This window comes from Protopterus annectens, chromosome 2.part0 (genome assembly GCF_019279795.1).
Source record: "Protopterus annectens isolate FY-2018-M chromosome 2.part0, PAN1.0, whole genome shotgun sequence".
NCBI lineage: Eukaryota > Metazoa > Chordata > Ceratodontiformes > Protopteridae > Protopterus > Protopterus annectens.
The window spans coordinates 1,240,573,959-1,240,595,367 of NC_056728.1; the positions used below are offsets into that span (position 1 = coordinate 1,240,573,959).

A 21,409-nucleotide genomic window follows, 5' to 3' on the forward strand; every position below is an offset into this window, starting at 1 on the left:
CAGTGTCTGTTATTCTAAAAGTGTATTAATTCTAGTTTAAGCACTTGGGCTTCAGGCCAGTTATTTTGCATTTAGAGGGTTCGTGGTCTGCACTCTTGTGGGAGGAGAGGCTTGACTCTGCCCTTCTGAGCTGGGAATTTCTGGTTAAAGGCTTATAGTGCCTGCACATTTGAACTGCTTCTTACTGAAATTGGTACACCTTGTTTGCTGTAGCATAGACTAGATCCAGGCCTGCTGAATCTAGCTTTGTTTGTATAATTTGAGCAGTAATCCAGGCATTCTTTACAGTATTCAATTGTATTTATTACTGCTTGGTAGTAACTTGATTAAAGTGTAGCTATCATTCTAAGTCTTTTGGATTAAGCACCTGGGCTTCAGACCAGTTGTTTTACATTAGGAAGGTTTGTGGCCTGCACTGCGGTGGCAGGACAGGTAACTTACATCCTTCTAAGTTGGGAACTGCTGATTGAGGGCTCAGTGTCTGTTATTCTAAAAGTGTATTAGTTCTGGTTTAAGCACTTGGGCTTCAGGCCAGTTATTTTACATTAAGAAGGTTTGTGGTCTGCACTCTTGTGGGAGGAGAGGCTGGACTCTGCCCTTCTGAGCTGGGAATTTCTGGTTAAAGGCTTATAGTGCCTGCATATTTGAACTGTTTCGTACTGAAATTGGTACACCTTGTTTGCTGTAGCATAGACTAGATCCAGGCCTGCTGAATCTAGCTTTGTTTGTATGCTTGTTGTTTGTTTGCTTGTTATTTCCCTGAAATGCTAATTCCACCTAAAACATGGCTTTTCAGCGCTTCTGTGGATGCCTAGTGATATTTGCATTGCTTACTGTACTTATTTCCTTGTTTCACTTGAAAGAAAGTTACTGTTTGTCATTTTTGCATTTAAGTTACCCATAACACATTGCATTTAAGTTACTGGCACTTGCTCACTAAAGCAATTATATAAGTCAGCAATAAAAAATTAAAAGCACTACACCCTCACAAACTCCCCTCAAGTACCTTGTTCCCCAATGGCCCTTTTTTTCAATTATAAAGGAATTCCCAATACTATTCTAGCATGTCCAAAGGTCAATTGTCAATCTCCTTTCCGGTCCAGCTGGTGAATCTGGGAATCTTGAGGCAATGTTACAACTGCCTCATGTACACAGACAACCCTCTCCTCCTCCCAACAAATTCCAACACATTTGAGAGATCCAACCATATAGCCAAACTGGAGGCTAAGCTCTCTCAACTTAGTACTGGCGTAACCAGTCAGGAGGAGAAGGAAACCACACTCACTACAATTCCAGTCTCACATAGACCTACAACGACAGCAAACCAAACACATAAACACACAAAAACATACTCGGAGGCTCTAAATAAAAATCTGCCTAAGCAGCAGAGACCTCCAAAGCAGACACCCAAGCAACCGCTGCCCCAAAACAAAACATGTGCAACACATAGCTCACAAAGCCAGTGTTTCGAACAGTCACAGCCTTTAAGGCTAAACAACACATCTGATACACTTGTAATAGGTGACTCTATCTTCAGGCACACTGACGTCCCACTCACCAGGCTGAACAAGGAGAAGGTCACGGTGAGCTACCTGTTGGGCACTCAGGTCACTCCAAGGCAAGTACAAATATGACTCGGTCATTGTCCATGCTGGTGTGAATGACCTGAGATGTACCTCCCTGGACTACGTGAAAAGAGACATAGAGGAGCTCTCTGAGCATGTAACCCAGGCTGGTATGACCCTGACCTTGAGTAGCATCTTACCCTCTCCAAGAATGATGCCACAATATGAAGACAAGATGATCAATTTAAAAAAATTGGCTTAAGTATTGGTGCCATTCAAAGGGGATACAATGCCTGTCAGCCTGGGATGACATGCTCGACAAGCCACGATGCTTCGCTAGGGACGGCTTGCACCTGTCACCCCTGGGCTTTCGGATATTGGCAAAGGCTCTCGCTTCCCCCATAGTGCCTTTTTTAGGCAAGGCTCAAAAGACAAACCCACCTCCATAGGTATCACAAGGGATAAGAAACTAAGAGTAATGCTACTCAACGCCAGAAGTCTAAACCTCAAGATGCATGCACTCAAAACTCTCCTTAGCATGGAGAACATCGATATCTGTGCAGTAACAGAAACCTGGTTCAAGGCTCCCGAGAGCACCTCAGCACTACCAGGTTATACCTCATACCATGCTTTTCGGCCCCAAAACTTGGACCGAACCACAAAAGGAGGGAGAGTATCAATATTCGTCAAAGATACCCACACCTCCAGGTTGGTGGCACAGCACAAAGCATCAGAGACTGTCCATGTGCAACTAACAGTGGGTAAAACTGCCTTCCTGTTTATAGCCTGCTACAGACCACCCTCCCAAACCCAGGAACCCCACTCGGCCTTCCTGAAAACACTGGAAAATATGAAGGTCTCTCCAAACACCATTATATTGGGTGACTTCAACTACCCAAACATAGACTGGGAGCATTACTCTAGCTCCAACACCCTAGCCCAAAGGTTTCTAGAATTTATAAACTCAAATGCTATGGAACAACTTGTTACCACTCCCACAAGAGGGGAAAACATACTGGACCTGATCATCACCAACATGGGGACTCTATGCTTCTGACTAGAAGTGTGTCCCTCACTGGTAAGATCAGACCATAAACTAACCTCACTGGATATTCACATCCCAACCCTACCTCCTGCCCAGAAAACCACAGTGAAAAACTTCTCTAAGCAAATTTCACACTCCTCAAATCCTTAAAAGCCCCCGAGCTTGTGGAAAATATGGCCCAGACCACAGAATCCTTTATAAATGCATTCTATGAACACCTTCAGGAATGCATGGCTCATGCAATCCCAAATAAAACCAAGACCCAATCCTCCAAAGGCAGACATCCTGTCTGGTGGACCCCAGCCATAAACAAACTATACAACAGAAGGAGGAAGCTACTACATGATAGAGCAAAATCCCAAAAAGTGAAGGCATCTCTGATCAGTATTAGCAAAAAACTACGGGCACTCATAAAATCGTCTAAGGCCAGCTTCGAGAGAAAAATTGCACAGGACACTAGGGATTTTCACAAGGCTTTCTTTAGTTATGTTAGGAACCTGGGTGGGAATTCCCAGATATGCTCATAATTAGTCCAAAATGACAAAAAATACATAGAACCCACAGACATTGTCAACATCGTAGCTGACAGGTTCAGCGCAAACCCCCCCCTCCCCAACCAAAAGGGCAAATATCTATCCCAGTAGAGTGCTGCCCCCCTGACATCTCAGATGCTCAGGTAAGAGCCGCCCTCTCCAAAGCAAAAAACACAGCATCAATGGGACCAGACGGTGTCCCGGGCTGCGTCCTATATGAACTCCAAGAAGAGCTAAACCCAAACATAAAACTACTATTCAGTCTCAGCCTTACTACAGGATATGTACCCAAAGAGTGGCATACAGCAACAGTGGTTCCTCTCCACAAAGGTGGTGCCTCAACGGATCCTGGAAACTATTGCCCCATAAGCCTGACTAGCTTGGTCTGCAAAGCTATGGAAAGGATCATTATGGACCTCATAAATAAAGATATTGGGGACCTACAGACACTGGATTCTACCCAGTTTGGCTTTGTTAAGGGCAGACCCTGCCTCTTAAACCTGGTTAATTTCTTTGAAACAGTCACCAAGGCCATTGACGAGGTGAAGGTGGTCCACACAGCCTACCTGGACCTCGCGAGAAGCCTTCGAAACAATATCCCACTCGGGCATTATAGATAAGCTCACCAGCTTAAATATAAACCCCTATGTCACTAGATGGGTTGCAAACTGGCTCAAGGACAGAACCCACATGGTTAGAATTGCTGGAGCCATGTCAGACTCCAAACCAGTTACAAGTGACGTCCCACAAGGCTCAGTCCTGGGACCTCTCTTGTTCGGTATATATTTCTCGGAGGTACAGGCCAACATGGAAGGACTGTGGCTGACCAAGTTCGCAGATGACTGCAAACTGGGCACCATAATCGACTCTCCAGCCGACAAAAGCATCCTCCAAAAGGGCCTCATAGAAACAGACAACTGGTGCCAGAGCCATGGCCTCAAGCTAAACGCCAAAAAGTGTATAGTCATCCCCTTTGGCAAAAACAAAATGCCCACAAATTACCACATAGGTGGTAATCCATTAAGTACAGAAGAAGTAATTAGGGACCTGGGGACCCAAGGTGATAGCAATCTCTCATTTGGCAACCACGTGGCCAAAGTGGTTAGAAAAACATTTTATATAGCCCACCTAATCATGAAGGGATTCACATCTAGGTCAGGGGAGGTCATCGTGCCTCTTTACTCATCCCTCATCAGGGCCATAATTGAGTACAATGCCCCTTTTGGGATGTACCTTACCAGACACCTGCAGCAACTGGAAAGACCCCAAAAGTACCTCACCAAGAGGATCAAAGGGCTCAAACAGATGCCATATGCTGCCCGGTTAAAGAAACTCCAGCTCTACTCAATGGCATACCACCTGCTGTATAAAGCCATGTCCAACCCAGAATTAATGGACATGCTGCACCTCAGAAAATCCAAATCCCATTGAGCTACGTGCTCAAGAGACTTGAACCTCAGCACTGAAATAAATAGGACATGCTGGAGGGACAGATTCATAACCCAGAGGCTCCCTTCACTCTGGAATAAAATCCCAGTCCATGTTAGGTAGAGTCCCTCATTGACTCTCTTCAAGAGGAATCTTGATGAGTGGATGGGAGATCGTAGGTTTACCCCGGGTATCACTTCTGTGTCACTGTTAGACAGAGGCACAGTATACTAACCTCGATAAAGGGCATAGCAAAATTAATTTAAAATGGGTGGCGAAAGCCAAACACACTCTGGCTAGGCTTATAAATGCCCTAGGGCAGATAGCCTAGTATGAACCTATGAACCTATGAATATTAAAGAGTTACCATTGCATAATAGAAGATATATAGGATTATTATTATGTATTTCAGAAATGGATAGTGAATCTTGCCACCCATTTCAAGAACACATGACTAGTGGGTTAAAATCAGAGAAATCCAGTCTTAATTCACTGTAATACATTGAGCTTTAGCTGCTCTGGTCTATTACACCTTACAGGAAAATAAATTATATCAGCAAAAAAGGGCCAGAAGGTAAGTATGCCTATGATGGACCAGCAGCTAAAACTTCTTTTCCTTTTCATTCAGCTACACTCACCCCTTAACTAATCCACAGTCCTCTCCATCTACCATGTCATCTTTTTGCATCTTCACATCTCTATATTCATTTTATGTCACCTTACTACCTGCCATAGTACTCTCACACTTTATTCACACTCTATACTCAGGCTGAACCTTCCTTTATATCTAGTTCCTCAAATTTATTTAATGTCCAACTTCTTCACGTTTTCAAATATAAAACATCGAAACATTCACTTCACTTTGGCTTAACATGGAATAAATTCAGATACTTTATAAAAAGCTAACTAATCCTTCTCTTCTCTTCTCGTATCCATCCCACCCCCAGCCCCTCCATTCCGCCATCTTCTGCCCTTAACTCCTATACAACACCCACAAAACTTTTTCTTATTTCCATTAACATTTGTAACATTAGTCCTGACATCCATGCCTTCAATCTTCAACCTTTCTCCTTATCATATATTAAACATTTACTAAAGAGAGATAAACTCTCTTCTCCTGCTGCTGCTGATCTCCCTGCTGAGTACGTTATGCTTTTTGAACGCTATAGCATACCCAGTCTGAATTCTCATTAACAGATCTATTCAAGGCTCCCACGTCCCTGCACTGTGGAAGAAAACATCTTCATTATTCCTGTCCATAAACAAATAACTCTTCTGAAATCTCTAACTTTAGGCCAGTAGACATATTGTCTCCCCTTTCTAAGATCCTGAAAAAGTGCATCCATAAGTAACTGCTTCAGTACCTCTTGCAAAATGATCACCTACTCCAACCCAGTGTAGTTTCCTACCAGGCCAAAGCACAACTACAGTTCTCCTTAACTTTTCTGACACCATTAATAATGCTAGAGACCAAGAAAAGTTTTCTAGATTTCTCACAAACCTTTGACACAGTGTCATGTGATAAACTCCTGACTGAAATGTTCTCTCTGGGCCTTTCCAAATCAAATTTTTCTGTGGTTCTCTCTACTTATCTGAAAGAAATCAATCTGTCAAATGGCTCTCTTCTTTCTCTCCTTTTCTGCTAGTTAAAATGGGTATTCCTCAGGGCTTTGTTCTCAGTTCACTGCTCTTCAGCATTTTTGTGAGTAACATATATACCTCCTCTCAGCAAGCTTGCCTTATTCAGTGTGCAGATGACTCACTTCTCATCTGCTCATCTGACAGCCCACTAAAACTACAATACATGACATAAATTGCTTTCAACTCAGTTGAACTGTGGATGCATCAAAACGTTTACTTATTCCCAAAAATACTAAGCTACTGCGATTTTTTCTAAAGTCTCATGCCAATGATAAACTTAACTTCCACACTGCCTCTTTAAACAATACAGCAATATAAGTAGTTACCCATACCAAATTGCTTTCAGTCTCCATAGATGACAACGTAAAGTTTAATTTTCAGATACAAAACTATATAAAATTATAACTATAACTATCTAAAAATAGCTTTCCGAAAGCTAGGTCTACTAGACAGAGAAAAAAGAAAAAAAAAATGCCGTACTCCTTCTAGTAGAATCACTCTAGCGTAACACTTATCTTTTACCCTCTTTTCTCTATGGCTCACCTGTTTTGACTAACATCCCGATCTCTCTTAAATTACAACTGGAGCAATTCTATAACAAGATAGCTAGATTTGCAACTAACCTGCCGCATAAAGCTCATCATTACTCTAGTACATGCTCTCAATAGGTTAGAATTCCCACATCCACTAGCCCATATACAACTTCTTCTAACCCACAAAATACTGTATAACCCCTCTACCTGGATCTTCCATCTTCTCAGTATGTCATAACTGTCTCCCAAGTCACCCTCTGAGTTCTAAAGGTAAAAACCTGCTTGAAATCTATAAAAAAAAATATGGTGCAATCATATACTCAAACTGCATATCCAAACTACGGAGCTCTATCCTAGATTCAATCAGAACTATATGCAGCCTTCATGCATTTAAATTCTCTGTCAAACAATTTATTACTAACTCATAGCTATACTCATGCACCTCATCTGTATGATCTATACTAACAACTTTACATTCTTACTAACCGAACCTTTCATCATACTATCTATACCTTTCAACACATGCCCTCTCCCTACTCTTAGGGTGGACATATATATTTTTATTTTTATTTCCTAGCATATTAGATTATAATTCCAATTATTTTATAGATACTGATTGTCATATTTGTCATTTTGTATTTTTTTTTGTTTTTACATCACTGGCACCTCCTAATGCTTTATTGTGTTTAAGTATTACATTTCTAGTACTATTATATTTAATGTCATTTAACTTTCTGGAGCTTTTCTGCCATGGTCTCCTCTGAAAATGGGTATTAATTACTTAGACTTTCCCAGTAAACAAATGTAAATAAAAAATGAAATAAATAAACAAAAGTTTTCAGAAACTTCTCTCTGCCACTTTTTATTTTATTTATTTATTTATTTATTTAATTATTTTAGTGCACCAGCACAGTGTATTACAATTTTTTTTAAAACTGTTACAGCTTTCTGACACTGTTCTGTTGTGGTTGCCATGTGTGCTGCAGTATGAAATTATACCATAATAACACAGAAAGACACACAAAAAAAATTGTAGTGTGTAGAATACTTTGGTTATGCCTCACAACTGGTGAAAAGATAGGCTAGGTAAGCACCTGCAGCCTTCAGAAGTAATAAGCTCTAGTCTCACGTTAGAGCAGTAAGAATGGTAAGCAGCCACCAGAAACCAGTGACGGGAAACAAGAAAGAGCTTTAAAACATTAAACTCTTCTTCCAGCTTTTCTTTTTTGGCTGAATGAAATATTTAACTTATGTTAATTTTTTTTGTTCTGCTGCTGTTCTGTGGTGCAGTTCTACGTGTCTTATTGAAAAGTGTTACAACTTTTAAAACTTAAATACTTAGCATTCCTACACTTGTAGTATATAGAAGCAGTTTAAGCTTCATGCACTACAAAAAATTGCAACAGGGTGTCTCCAGTCATGACCACTTTGTTATATATTCTCGACATGGGTGTCAAGATTTGCCTTTCAAGCTGCAGTCTCAAGGTGCATTTCTTGACAACCTGGTCATGATCGGAGACCTTATTGTTATGCAGTTCTGTGATATCAAAGAAGAGCACAGCAGGCTTAACCTTTTGCCATGGCAGGAGCATGATCAGTGTATTTCTTGCAACAGAGGTACATATGAATTATTTGTTTACTTCAGGTATCACTGCTGCTCTTAAAACACCATGCAGATGCTATTGATGTTACAATGTAATGTCGATAGAAACTGAAAGGATGACATTTAAATGACATGGTGTAGCAAGGCATAGCCAGACCTCCCAACCGTCCCGAATTACTCGTTTTTTACCGAGTTTTGGGGTCCAAATGAAGGGGTGCCACAATTCCCGAGTGGCACCCCTTCATTTCCAATTTCTTTGCTGCTGTTTTTTTTATTTTTTGAAATTTCGCATTGTCGGAGATGATGTCATCACGTGCGCAATGACGTTAGCTCCAACAACACTACCAGCCAGTCGGAATTGAGGTCAAGGAGCTCATATCATCATTTCCAGCTGGCTGCGTGCAGGCGGGAACTGCTGTGTGTTTTGAAAATGCTGCCAAGAGAGGGACTCAGAACTGCTGACTTGTTTCGAGGGAAGAAGCTTTGCTTATACTGCCTAGAGAGGGATGAGGGACTGCTGGATAAGTGGATATGCTGCCAAGAGAGGGACTTCACTGCCGGGAAGTGCTTTGCCTTGAAAATGCTGCTGAGAGACAGACGTAGAACTGCTGACTTGCTTCTTCTGCTTTGCTTTATGCTGCCGAGAGAGGGACTGCTGAATATGCTGCCAAGAGAGGGACTTTTGCTTCGCTATGCAGGGGAAACAGGTAAGGAAGAAAGTGTGTGTGTGTGTGTGTGTGTGTGTGTGTGTGTGTGTGTGTGTGTGTGTGTGTGTGTGTGTGTGTGTGTGTGTGTGTGTGTGTGTGTGTGTGTGTGTGTGTGTGTGTGTGTGTGTGTCTGTGTGTGTGTGTCTGTGTGTGTGTGCCTGTGTGTCTGTGTGTTATGTCGTGAAACCCTGCCAGAAGCAGTCCTTGTGAAAAAAGGCATGTAATTTTCAGCCAGGTCTTCAAAACAATAGCTTTAGCACTGACTGTGCCCAAGATAATTTTATTTAAAATGGCAGCTTGTGTTCTTGTGAAGGCAGCACCATAAGAGGGAAATAAGACCATTCTCATCTAACGAGTACCCTCTGAGAGAATGTGCGAGTGCGACCTCAACAAGGCGTGGGTACATGAAAACATGCATTCAGAGTGGCTCATGGTAACAAGCACTGCATTGTTGGCTAAACGGAGTAATGGTATTTTGTATTTCAATTTCAAGCTTCATATTCTTCATAAAATAAATGGTAGAAAACTGCTAGAATAAAAAGTTTTGTTTTAAGTTTATAAGATCAGCATTTGAAATGTTTTGTGGCTGTATTCCCCCATTATTGGCTTTGTTCTGTTTATTTGTGCTAAGAGGTCGAGAGTGTGAACTGAATTCACTAAATGATAGCCATTTAAGTTTGTCTTCCTGTCTTTCAGCAAACTGTTGATTTGGTTTAGTGGTATGTTATTCTGACTGTAGTGTAGAGATACCTTGGTTCAAGACTTGGCAGTGAAATGCATGGTGATATTTTATTCAAGCAATGTTTAAAATGCGTCCCTGTTTTTTTGCCTTTTGCCCCCCCCCAATTAAAAATAAGTGCAAGAAGCTGTGCAACATGCCTATGGCTTACACTACTGTGATATATATATATATATATATATATATATATATATATATATATATATATATGTGTGTGTGTGTGTGTGTATAAGTAGACTATCATGGAAGTGTTCTGAATAAGGCAGTTTTGTCATTATTTGTTCATGCATTTTGTTTCATTGCCTACTGGAAAAATGTTTAAACAATAAATTTAAAATCGGCTCTAACTTAAGTCTAACAAGTGTGCTGTATTACACCTTCCTGATTTTATTATATTCCTTGTATATCAAAGAACGCATGTATGTTTCTTGTTTTGTGTGCAAGGGGCTTCTGATTTGAATACAGCCCTAAGGTAATCTATGGGTTTCAATGCTGTTTAAGTGAATGAGAGTTTCAAGGGAAGAGAAGTTTTAATGCTGAATCTATTTTCATTGTGAGACAGTATTGCTTTGTTTAGCAGCCAGATATCTATTGCTGTTTGAGCATTGTGCTATAAAATGTAAAAAATAAAATCCAAATAATGTAGTAAAGCAGTATGCACACATTAGTGTTTATGGTAAATGATGTGAAATAGCCAGGTAATGGGACAGTGGAATGGCTACAGGGAGTCTCTGGTGCTATATTTTGGCTCTGTTCTGGTCTGCGTTTGAAACGTTGTATCCCACAATTCCATTGGCGTAGGCGGAGTTGGGTAATTATGTATGCAAATTTTACATTAATCAGCGTACAGTTTTGTACCTATTTTTCATGGGCCTTGTCCAGATTTTTGATATTTCCAGGTTGAGAGGTATGGGCATAGCTATCTATCCACAATCTGTGAAACAGGTAAACTTGTTGCCTCATATAATGTTAAATGGCATAATCTTTATAAAGACTTTTTTTAAATTTTTATAGAAGCAGATTTAATTGTTTTAATACATAGTGTTAAGTAATTGGAAGAGTGTCACATTGTGTATTATTTAGTAATCACAAAGGCTGCTCACCTGCACTGATAGTCCTTTGAAATTGTGGAAGTTGGGTAAATACTTATTTGTTAGAAGTTTAATAGAATACATAATTGGAAAGTTACAGAACCAAGTATTATGTTGTACTTTTGGTGGTTGCTAACAACTTCACGTGTGCTTTCTGTGGTGCTTATTTGTGTTTTGTTATGTTTTACTGAGAGGTATGGTCACAAATGCTCCAACAGGAGTTAATAAAGCATTTAGTCCTCCTGAAAAGTGAACAACCCCCCTATGCAATATTGATGTCTGGGTTCAAGTAAATTAATCTATATGGATCCTGGGTAATGATGCATATAATTTGTGATAGAAAAAGATGGAGATTTACTATCATATTAACACTGATATAAATGTAATATTGTTATTGTTCTTTTATCATTAAGTCTGGTTCTTTTTGAATTTGATGATTTTCAGCACACCTAGCCAGTGTAACCATCACCGTTCTTTAGCTTCTTGTTCAGTAATACTGTTTATCTGTCTTGACCTTTCTTGTCTTCTCCCTTTGTCTTCAGTATCCCTCTCAGCATCAGTGCCTTCGTTAGTGAAACCTGTCTTTTCATTATGTGGCCAAAAGATTTACAGACCTTTCACTGAAACTCTGGATTTATTTCCTTAAATATTGATTGATTTCATCTTCTTGCAGGACATGAAATCCTCAAACTTTTTTCTCAACAACTCAGTGAAAAGCTTTGCCTTTCCATTTCATTCCCTTACTTATAGTCTGACATTAACATTTTTATATTATTACTTGGAAAAAATTACTTTGACTATATCAACATTTGCTGATAATTTTATATCTTTTCTCTTTAATGCCTTATCCAGATTTGACGTAACCTTCCCTCTCAAAAAGCAAGTGCATTATAATTTCTCAGCTGCAGTCATCATCTGCAGAGACCATTCTCCACGTGACCCTGGTTCAAGGTGCAGCTTAACTGAAGTTGTGTTTTAGGTGCATACACTATACCTTTGCATTAACACTACCTGAGGATTGCATTCAGTGCTGCCAAGAGCCATCACACACTTGTCCTGTTTTGAACTACAGTATAACTTAAGAAATATTTTATGTGTACACTCTTCACCCTTACTTTAACACTGCCTTGGGACAGCATTGAGTTCTGGCTAGAGTCCTCCCTTATCTGCTTGTGCTTTAAAGTTCACTATCAGCTTTTGGCTGTGTACTTTTCACATGCTTAACTTCCTTTGGAAGTTACACTTATCCCTAGTGGAATCTTACTTCACACTTTTGATTGTATCCCATTTTGTATGTAATGTCATTGCTGCTGCTGCTGTGACTTCTAGTTGAGGAATCCCAGAAGTAGCGTAACCCTAATCCCACTTTGTCTATTTTAAGGGCTTCTTGTCACCTTTGCATTATCCTTTAATGAACTACTCTGCCTTGTAGAGGTCCCTCTTTTTGGTATATTACTCTTTAAATTATTACATTTTTTGGCTCTGTGACAGAACAGTATTAGCAGCTACTCATTCTTTACACAACTGAATTAACACAATGTAAATTGCTTTTCAAAACTGCAGGCACTGATCTACTCCTGCTGACATGGAAGGTGGTGTTCTTCTCCTGTTCCCCAGCTAAACCCACTCCACTCTAGTCTTATGCTGTACTGTCCACATACCTGACAGTCCAGTGACCCACTTCCATTTTAGGAAATGGCAGAACATTCTCACCATATAGAAAGAAAGATTATATTGCCATAGCAAGCAGTTTAATCACAAATATGTTTCTCACATTCATTTAATCAAAGCCTATAAAGTTCAAAATGTTCAGTTTAGATAATATAAAAGATCTTCTACTTTCAAACTCCATTTCATCTAAATAGTTATTATGTACATTACAATACCAATTATTTCTTTGTCTTTAATTTACACTGAATTTTATATGCTAGCATACAATTACCATCCTCTTAGAAAATGGGCTTACTGTACATCAGTACCCTGATTGGAAAAAGAGCATTCTCCAGCAGGGTATTAATGCACAAATAATGCCCAGTGAAAAATGAGTCCACTGCTTCATGGCAGCATATCAAGCTGCTATGGAGCTCAGACTGATAAAGCGAAACAGCCACCATTATTTTATACTCGCTAAGCAACTCTTCTGCTGTTTACCGAGTGTAAAATATATTAAAAAGAAAAAAACTGAAAAATGAAATTATGTGTGTGTGTGTGTGTGTGTTTATGCCTGTGTGTGGGTTCCCTTCAGATGACCAAAGTTCTACAACTTAGAATTTCATATGGCCTAGACCATATGATCGAAGTTTTAAAACTTCGAAGTTCTGAACAGAAATCTCCACACACTGTGGCACGGGAAATTTTCCCTTTTCCTCGCTGTAGTGTGATCTCGGAGTTGGTATATTTAAATAGCAGGGAGTGTGGGGGGGTGCAGGGGGGCTTGCCCCCCCCCCGCAAAAGTCTCCAGGAAATTTTTTTGTTTTTATTTTTATTTCAGGTGTTCAAAGTTTTAAAACTTCGATCATATGGTCTCAGCCATATGAAATTCAAAGTTTTAAAACTTCTGTCATCTGAAATAGATCCCTGTGTGTGAGACTGTATGCGTGTATGTCAGTGAAGTGAGAGTGAGCGAGTCTTTATATTACTCTCGCTAAGCAGAGCTTCTGCTGATAGCGAGTGTAAAACAAAAAAAAAAGAAAAAATTAAAATAAAGCATGTGTGAGAGTGTATGCATGTATGAGAGTAAGAGAGAGAGAGAGCAATCACTCCAGCGAAACAGAAAAGTGTGTGCATGTATGTGTGTCATGTTTCTGTTTGCAAGTGTGAGTGAATGCATGCATGAAAGCTGAGAAAGTCTGTGTGTGTGTCTGTGTGTGTGAAGTGTGAAAGCAATCAAATGATCCCTAGTGATGGAGGAAGCATTTTACACCCAAAATTTAACACTTTAAAAATCCAGGTATTTCCTTTATATTTTTGGTCCCTTACTCCTAAAAGGTTTGTGATTTATTGCCAGACATCAGACACAGAAATTACTAAATAATGACATTCATTTGAGTTTCAGATTTCATATCCTTCAGAAAATACATGTGAACACAAATCCTGTTCTTCTAGCAACTTTCAATCAAAGTTTATAAGAGCAATATTTAAAATGTGTTCCTATTTCTTAGCATCCCCCCCCCCCCCAATTATGTCAGGCTTTGTCCAGATTTCATGTTCTAAGAGGTTGGCAGGCATGTCTAAGAGGTGAAGAGGTACCTAAAACTGCTGCTGCTGCTGCCAGAGATCATTCTCTCACTGTGTGTCACACATGCTACCAGGGACCGTTCGATTGCTTTCCTTCACTCATACTCTCTCTCTCTCTCTCTCTTTATCTATCTCTCTGTCTGTCTCACACGCACACACACACACACACACACACACACACACACACACATACACTTTTCTATTTCGCTGGAGCAATCACTCTCTCTCTCTTACTCTCATGCATGCATACACTTGCACACACACTCTTTATTTTAATTTTTTCTTTGGTTTTGTTTTACACTCGCTAAACATCAGAAGTGCTGCTTAGAGAGTGTAATATAATGGCTTGCTCACTCTCACTTCACTGGCATACACGCATATACTCACACACACAGACATAAACACACACATAATTTCATTTTTCAGGGTTTTTTCTTTTTAATATATTTTACACTCACTAAACAGCAGAAGTGCTGCTTAGCGAGCGTAAAATAATGGCGGTTGTTCCATTTTCCCAGTCTGAGCTCCACAGCAGCTTGATATGCTGCCATGAAGTGGCAGACTCATTTTTCAGCAGGCATTACTTTTACATTAATACCCTGCTGGAGAACACTTGTTCTCTAATCAGGGTACTGTACAGTAAGCCCATTCTGTAATTCTTGTGCTGTGGTTTGCTGTGGCCTGCTGTGTTTCAATAAACTGTTTTTGTGGTGGAAATGGCTATCCAGTGCTCTTTTGTTGTCCATTCTGTAATGTTCTGTAATGCATTAGCTGAAACTTGAACACAAGTTTCCTTTTAGACCATCAGATAGATTCTCATGGAGACATGGACAACTGAGTATATTGCAGCATTGCCCATGTGCCAGACCAATCTTTGTACTGAGATATACCAGTGTCTTGTTCTTCTTTTGCAAAGTACCGTATGTGTGTATATTTACATTTATGCATATCTGTTTATCATGTACTCTCCTTGGCACACTGACTGCAAGACCAAGTTTTAGCACATATGTGTCAAAGAATTCATAGAGCTGTCATGCTTCTTAACCATGAAAATGAGAGAAATTTTGAAGTTTTAATGGTCAAGCCTATTCTATTGTGTGTTTTTCATGCCTCAATATGAGTTCAAGGGCTTAGCTTTCTAATTTCAAAACTCCAAAAACTGTTGACTTACGCATGAGTCTGTTCATATTCAACCTGATGAAACATATATTTCATCATGTTTCCCAATGCTGAAAGCCTCTAGTTAGTCAGACCTCCTTTCAAGACTACCAGAGGGGAAATACCAGGTGATATAAAAAAAAAAAAAAAATGATGCTGTCAGCAAACAAAAGTTATAATTATGGAAAACACCTTCAGGAGGAAGCCACTAATGCCTGTTTTTTTTTTTTTTGACAATGGATAGTAATCCAATTCCTTACCTCAACAACTTTATCTAAAATGTTTAATACTGTCTATTACTGCAGAACTTGTCAAATTGTGTAAATAATGGAAATAATATAAATGTTGTAAATAATGTAAAAATGTAATTGTTGTTTCCTGTGTCTACCACTATGTTTATAATATTGTAGGCTGGTCTGCTATAGCACCATAACCTTGTCTGCGGAGATTGTACTCCATTATTTGTTATGTCCTGTCTGCTCATTGAGCCCAGTTTGTGATTAAAGTTGTAATTCACTGTAAAATGTATTTTACATATAAGTGTCCTTTTTGTTTCTACAGATACCATAGTAATATAATTTAACAAGCAAGTTTTAAGAATAGCATTATTTTCCTTGATAGAGTATAGCTTACTTTCATTGTTTTTTTTTCTCAAACAGTGCCATACTGTCAACCTACTTTTTAAATGAGAGACTAAACATTCATGGAAAACTAGGCTGTGTGCTGAGCCTACTTGGATCAACAGTTATGGTGATACATGCACCAGAGGAAGAGGAGGTCAACTCATTGCATGACATGGAACTCAAACTGAAAGATCCAGGTTTGTGGTAAAAACCTGAAGAATTCTTTGATGGAAACAGACCTGTAAAAAATAAAAAATGTAGACAGGCAAAGGTGTGCGGTGTGAGAAATGCTAATTGCAATTGAATGTGCTCCTCCTATTATTTTAGACAACTTTGCCATACTCAGATGTCCATCCATTCCCACTACTGTAGTAGCCTTTAGCTGTATGAGATGGATTCTGTCTGGGATACAACCAGCTAGCTTTAAGAAGCTCTGGTTCCCTCCCACACATTCACTGTGACTGCTAATTGACCAGTCTCAAGGAGGTAAATCAGCAGCCAAAGTGAATCTGTCTTTGGTACATTCTTGCCAACTTTTAGAGATGCAGCCCTTAGGTTCATAGGTTCATAGGTAGGTACAGGGCTAGCTGCCCGAAGGCATATATTAGCACAGCCACGTTGTGTGGTATTCACCACCCCTTTGGTTAGTTCCCTAGGCCTTTGCTCTAGCAGCTAGTACCCTTGGCCCCTATCTAGTAGAGCTGTTGGTATGATCCCTGGTGTGAACTTTCTGTTACCCATCCACTCGTCAAGGTTCCTCTTGAAGAGTGATAGTGAGGGGCTCTGTCTTATGTAGATCGGGACTTTGTTCCACAGCAAGGGAAATCTTTGCGAAGGGAATCTATCCCTTCAGCATGTTCTATTCATTGTTGTGCTGAGGTTTATATCCCTAGAGCATGTAGCTGGAGTAGATTTGGTTTTGCTAAGATGGAGCATGTTCAACAGTTCTGGGTTGGACATGGCTCTATATGTTAGACAGAGATCGCCTCTGAGAAGGTGGTATGCAACAGAGAAAAGCCTTAGTTTTTTCAATCATGCTGCATAGGGCAACTGTTTAAGGCCAGTGATCCTCTTAGTGAGGTACCTCTGTGGTCTCTCCAGTTGCTGGAGATGCCGAGCCAAGTACATTCCAGCTGGTGCATTGTACTCAATAATGGGTCTGATGAGGGAAGAGTAGAGGGGCACAACTACATCCTTAGATCTTGATGCGAACCCTTTTGTGATCAGATGGGTCACATAGAAGGATTTTCTAACCACCTTGGCAACACGGTTATCAAAGGAAACTGACTATCTACTTGGGTCCCTAGATCCCTTATTACTTCTTCAGATTTCAGGGGGTTACCTTATCCAAAGAGGATTACTACACATTTTTTAGCATTTAGCTTGAGACCATGGCTTTGACATCATGCATCAGTCTCATTAAGGCCCTTCTGGAGGATATCCATGTTGGCCAGAGACTCTGTTATAGCACCCAGTTTGCAGTTGTCTGCGAACTTGGTCAGCACAGCCCTTCAGTGCTTGCCTGTACTTCTGAGAAGTATATGCCAAACAGGAGGGGCCCCAGGACAGAGCCCTGAGGCATACCGCTCATTACTGGTCTGGATTCAGACATAGATCCCGCTACTTTTACTTTGTGAGATCTGTCTGAGAGCCAGTTTGTGATCCATCTTGTGACGTAAGGGTTTATGCCCAGGTTGGTGAGTTTACTAATAATACCCAAATGGGGAATGGTGTCAAATGCTTTAGCAAGATCAAGGTAAGCCGTGTGTACCTCCTTTCCCTTATCTATAGCATGAGTAACTGTCTCAAAGAAGTCCACCAGGTTCAGGAGGCATGATCTGCCCTTGGCGAAGTTGAACTGTGTGGGGTCAAGTGTTTGGAGGTTCCCAATCTCTCCATTTAATAGTTCCATAATGATTCGCTCCATTGCCTTACAGATCAGACTGGTCAGGCTTATTGGTCGGTAGTTCCCAGGGTCAGTTGTGGGCCCACCCTTGTGCAGCGGAACCACCGTTGCTGTGCGCCATTCTATGGGCACATATCCTGTCGAGAGGCTGAGACTAAACAGGGTATTCAGATGTGGGGTTAATTCATTTTGGAGCTCGTGTATGACACAGCCCGGGACACCATCTGGTCCCATGGAGGCAGTGTTTTTAGCTTTAGATAGAGCCTTATTAACCAATGTATCTGTAATAATTGGAGTAACACAATCCCCTGGAATAGTAATAGGCCCTGTAGGTGGTGAGGGGGGGGGGGTTTGCACTGAACCTGTCAGCCAAGATGTTGGCAATGTCAGTGGGGGTCAGTGTATTTTGTTCCATTTTGTACTAGCTCGGAACAGACCTGAGCATTGCCATTTAGGTTTTTGACGTAGCCATAGAAGGCCTTATGGTTATCCTTGGCATCCTTGGCAACTTTCTTTTCGAAATTGGCTTTAGTTGACTTGATGAGGGCCCTCAATTTCTTACTAATGCTGATCAGGGATGATTTTTCTACTTGAGATTTGGCCTTTTTTTGTATAAGTCTCCTCCTTTTATTGTATAGTTTGCTTATGGCCGGGGTCCACCAGACTGGTTTCTTCTTGATTGAGGAAGGAATCTTGTTTTTATTTGGGATAGCACGGTCCATGCAATCCTGAAGCTGTATATAAAGTGCCTTGGTGTAGGATTCTGCATCCTGGATATCATTTTCCTTCTACAAGGGAATAGTGAAGCTTTCCACTTCTGACACAAGTAGTTTGAAGTTTGCTTTGAAAAGGTTTTTTACGATGGTTTCTTTGACTGGGGGAGGTGGAGGGGTGAGGACATCCAGGGTTATCAGTTTGTGGTCTGATCTGACCAGAGAGGGAGTGATAACGGGTGTGGTACAATGGGCGCCCATATTTGTGATGACTAAATCCAATATGTTGTCCCCTCTAGTGGGAGAACATACCAGTTGTTCAAGGGCATTTGAATTTATAAATTCTATGAACCTCTGGGCATAGGAGTTAGAACTTTGGTAGTTCACCCAGTCTATACCAGGGTAGTTTAAATCACCCAAAATTATGGTGTTGGGTAGGACCTTTATATTTTCCAATGCCTCAAACATGCTGAGTGAGCATCTTGGGACATGGTGGGTGAGCTATAACAGGCTAAGACTTGAAATGTGGTTTTGCCTGCTGATGGTTGCGCATGGATGATCTCTTGGGCATCATGCTGCGCCACTAACCTGGAGATGTGGGTATCCTTGATGAATATGGATACATCTCTGCCCTTTGTACTGCGATCCAGTAACTGAGGCCGGAAAGTATGATATGAATTGTAACCTGGTAGTGCTGGGGTGCTCTCCGGAGCCTTGAACCAGGTTTCTGTCACTGCACAAACATCAATTTTCTCCATACTGAGGAGTGCCTGGAGTGCGTGCATTTTGAGGTTGAGATTTCTGGCATTGAGTAGCATTACCCTTAGTTTTTGGTTACCTGTACTGGTTACGATGGTTGGTTTGTCCTTTGAGCCTTGCCTAAAAAAGGCACTATGGGGACGGCAAATCTTAGACTTCACAGAAGACTGCAGTCGACTACTGGCTTTGTTTCTGGTAGACAAGTCCCAATAGAGGAATCTTTCCACGTGGAAGTTATTGCCCTTTTAAGAAAATGCCTTATTTCTTTTTCTGATTAAAACAGTATTTCTTCTTTGAGAAACCCAGTATTTTTCATAATATCAGAAGTTTCTTCTCAGGGACCACTGTTGTTAGTCAGTGGTGATTTTGACTATTTGGGGGCTATTTTTGTGGAAAAATAAGTGCTGCTTATGCAAACTTTGAATTATTTGACTAAAAAGTTTAGTTAATTAGCGAACGGGCAGGAGTGTATAGTGAGCGTGTGTTGTTTGTATATATTTCATGACATCTTATTTTCCATTTTGTTCTGATGGCAAATTTTGTGTGCTGCTTTTGCAGTTACTAATGAAGGGATTGGGAAAGGTAACGTCACTGTAAGTCTGCTGCATGTGAACAGTTAATGACTACTTACCTCCCAACTGATTTGGCCCAGTAGAGTTTAGCACTTTTGACATCTCCTCCTTTGCCACAGCATGACTATTTTCCCAGGTGCTGGTGATGCTCCTCCCATTGTACCAAGAAAGAAAGCAATAACAACTTACCAAAGTGCCCTTGCCAACATCACTGGCTCATTTTATGCCTCAGTCAATGGTAGGTGAACCTGTATTTTTTTGTTGTTGTTTTTCAGACCACTCACTTACCACTCCAGCTTTCACTGGCATAATCCTCTTTCACAGTTCCAGTTTCTGATCCAGGCATGGGAGAACCATCATTTGTGGGTCAAGGGAACACTCTGCAAGATGCTGCTTCTTTGAGTAGTCATCATCTAGTGTTCTACCTGTAAGAAAAAACAAAAGGTTAATCATGATTTTTCTGAAGAAATGGCGCCAGTTTAACCAGACATTTGTTACAAACTATAAATCCTGTTATTCAAAAGTACTTATCTGGGGGCATAATTAATAAAGGACTTCTGAGGACATCGGGACTAATGCACAGTGGTACAGCGGTTTGGGTGGTGCAGTGGTACAGCAGATACTGTTTTTGTCAAATATCACAAGGTTATGTGGTTCAGTTCTTGGCTGGGGTGCTTCAAAGACATACATCTGGAGTGTTTCTCCCTGGGTCTCCACTGAAAATGGTCTTTGCCCCAGTCAGGCTTTCCTGGTAAACAAATAATAAATAAATAAAATAATTCTGGTATGGATAGAGCTAGGGCTTCTTCTTCCACAGACTCAAAGACCCATATCTCAGATTCAGAGGATACCTGTATATTTAAACCTCCAGCTGAGGAATTATTTTTTAATCAGAGTATTACTAAGATGAATGAGATGGTTTTTATGTGAACAAATTGAAGCTGCCCCTAAAATGAGGAGATACTATGATATATTACAAATGGCTAAGCCTCATTTTCACCCATTCCTCCCATTCTGACAGCATTGGAGAATGTGTAAAAATGTAGCCTATAATAACCCTAATACCAAACCATCAGCCACTAGTAAGGCATACAAACTGTATAAAGTATCTCAGACTAGTACATTTATTTTTTCTCACCTTAGATCTGACCCATTAGCAGTATGTATACCTTTACCGGGTGGCAACTAATTGCTCTTCAATATCAACCTTCTCCTGGAGGCAAAAAAAGCAAGATATTGGATCATTTCGGCAAGAAAATGTTTTTGTTTTCTGCTTTAGGTTTCAGAAGTCTTAATTATCAGGCATACATAAGAAAGTTTATACTAACTTATATGGCTAGTCTGAAAGACTTTTCTGCCAGCCTTCTTGCAGAAGGTAGGCCATTTCTTAACCCAATGTTTCTACTCTTTCTCAGGTATCTAAACATGCTCTGAAGGTTATGTATGATTGTGCAGATACTATGTTTAAGGCCACTGTTACTGCTACAGTTGTGAGGAGATGTAACATAACCAAAAGTTTGCTGATGAGACATACTTCTCAATCTCTTAGAACAAGA

The 21,409-nt window shown here is 40.3% G+C and overlaps 1 protein-coding gene across 1 annotated transcript in view; it reads left to right on the top strand.

Moving 5' to 3' along the window:
• NIPAL1 (NIPA like domain containing 1) overlaps window positions 1–21,409 on the top strand; it is a 683,348-nt gene that overhangs the window by 586,485 nt on the left and 75,454 nt on the right. The window contains exon 5 of the mRNA XM_044061412.1: window positions 15,940–16,100. Within this exon, the coding sequence (XP_043917347.1) occupies window positions 15,940–16,100 (161 nt within the window). The remainder of the gene's footprint in view (window positions 1–15,939; window positions 16,101–21,409) is intronic.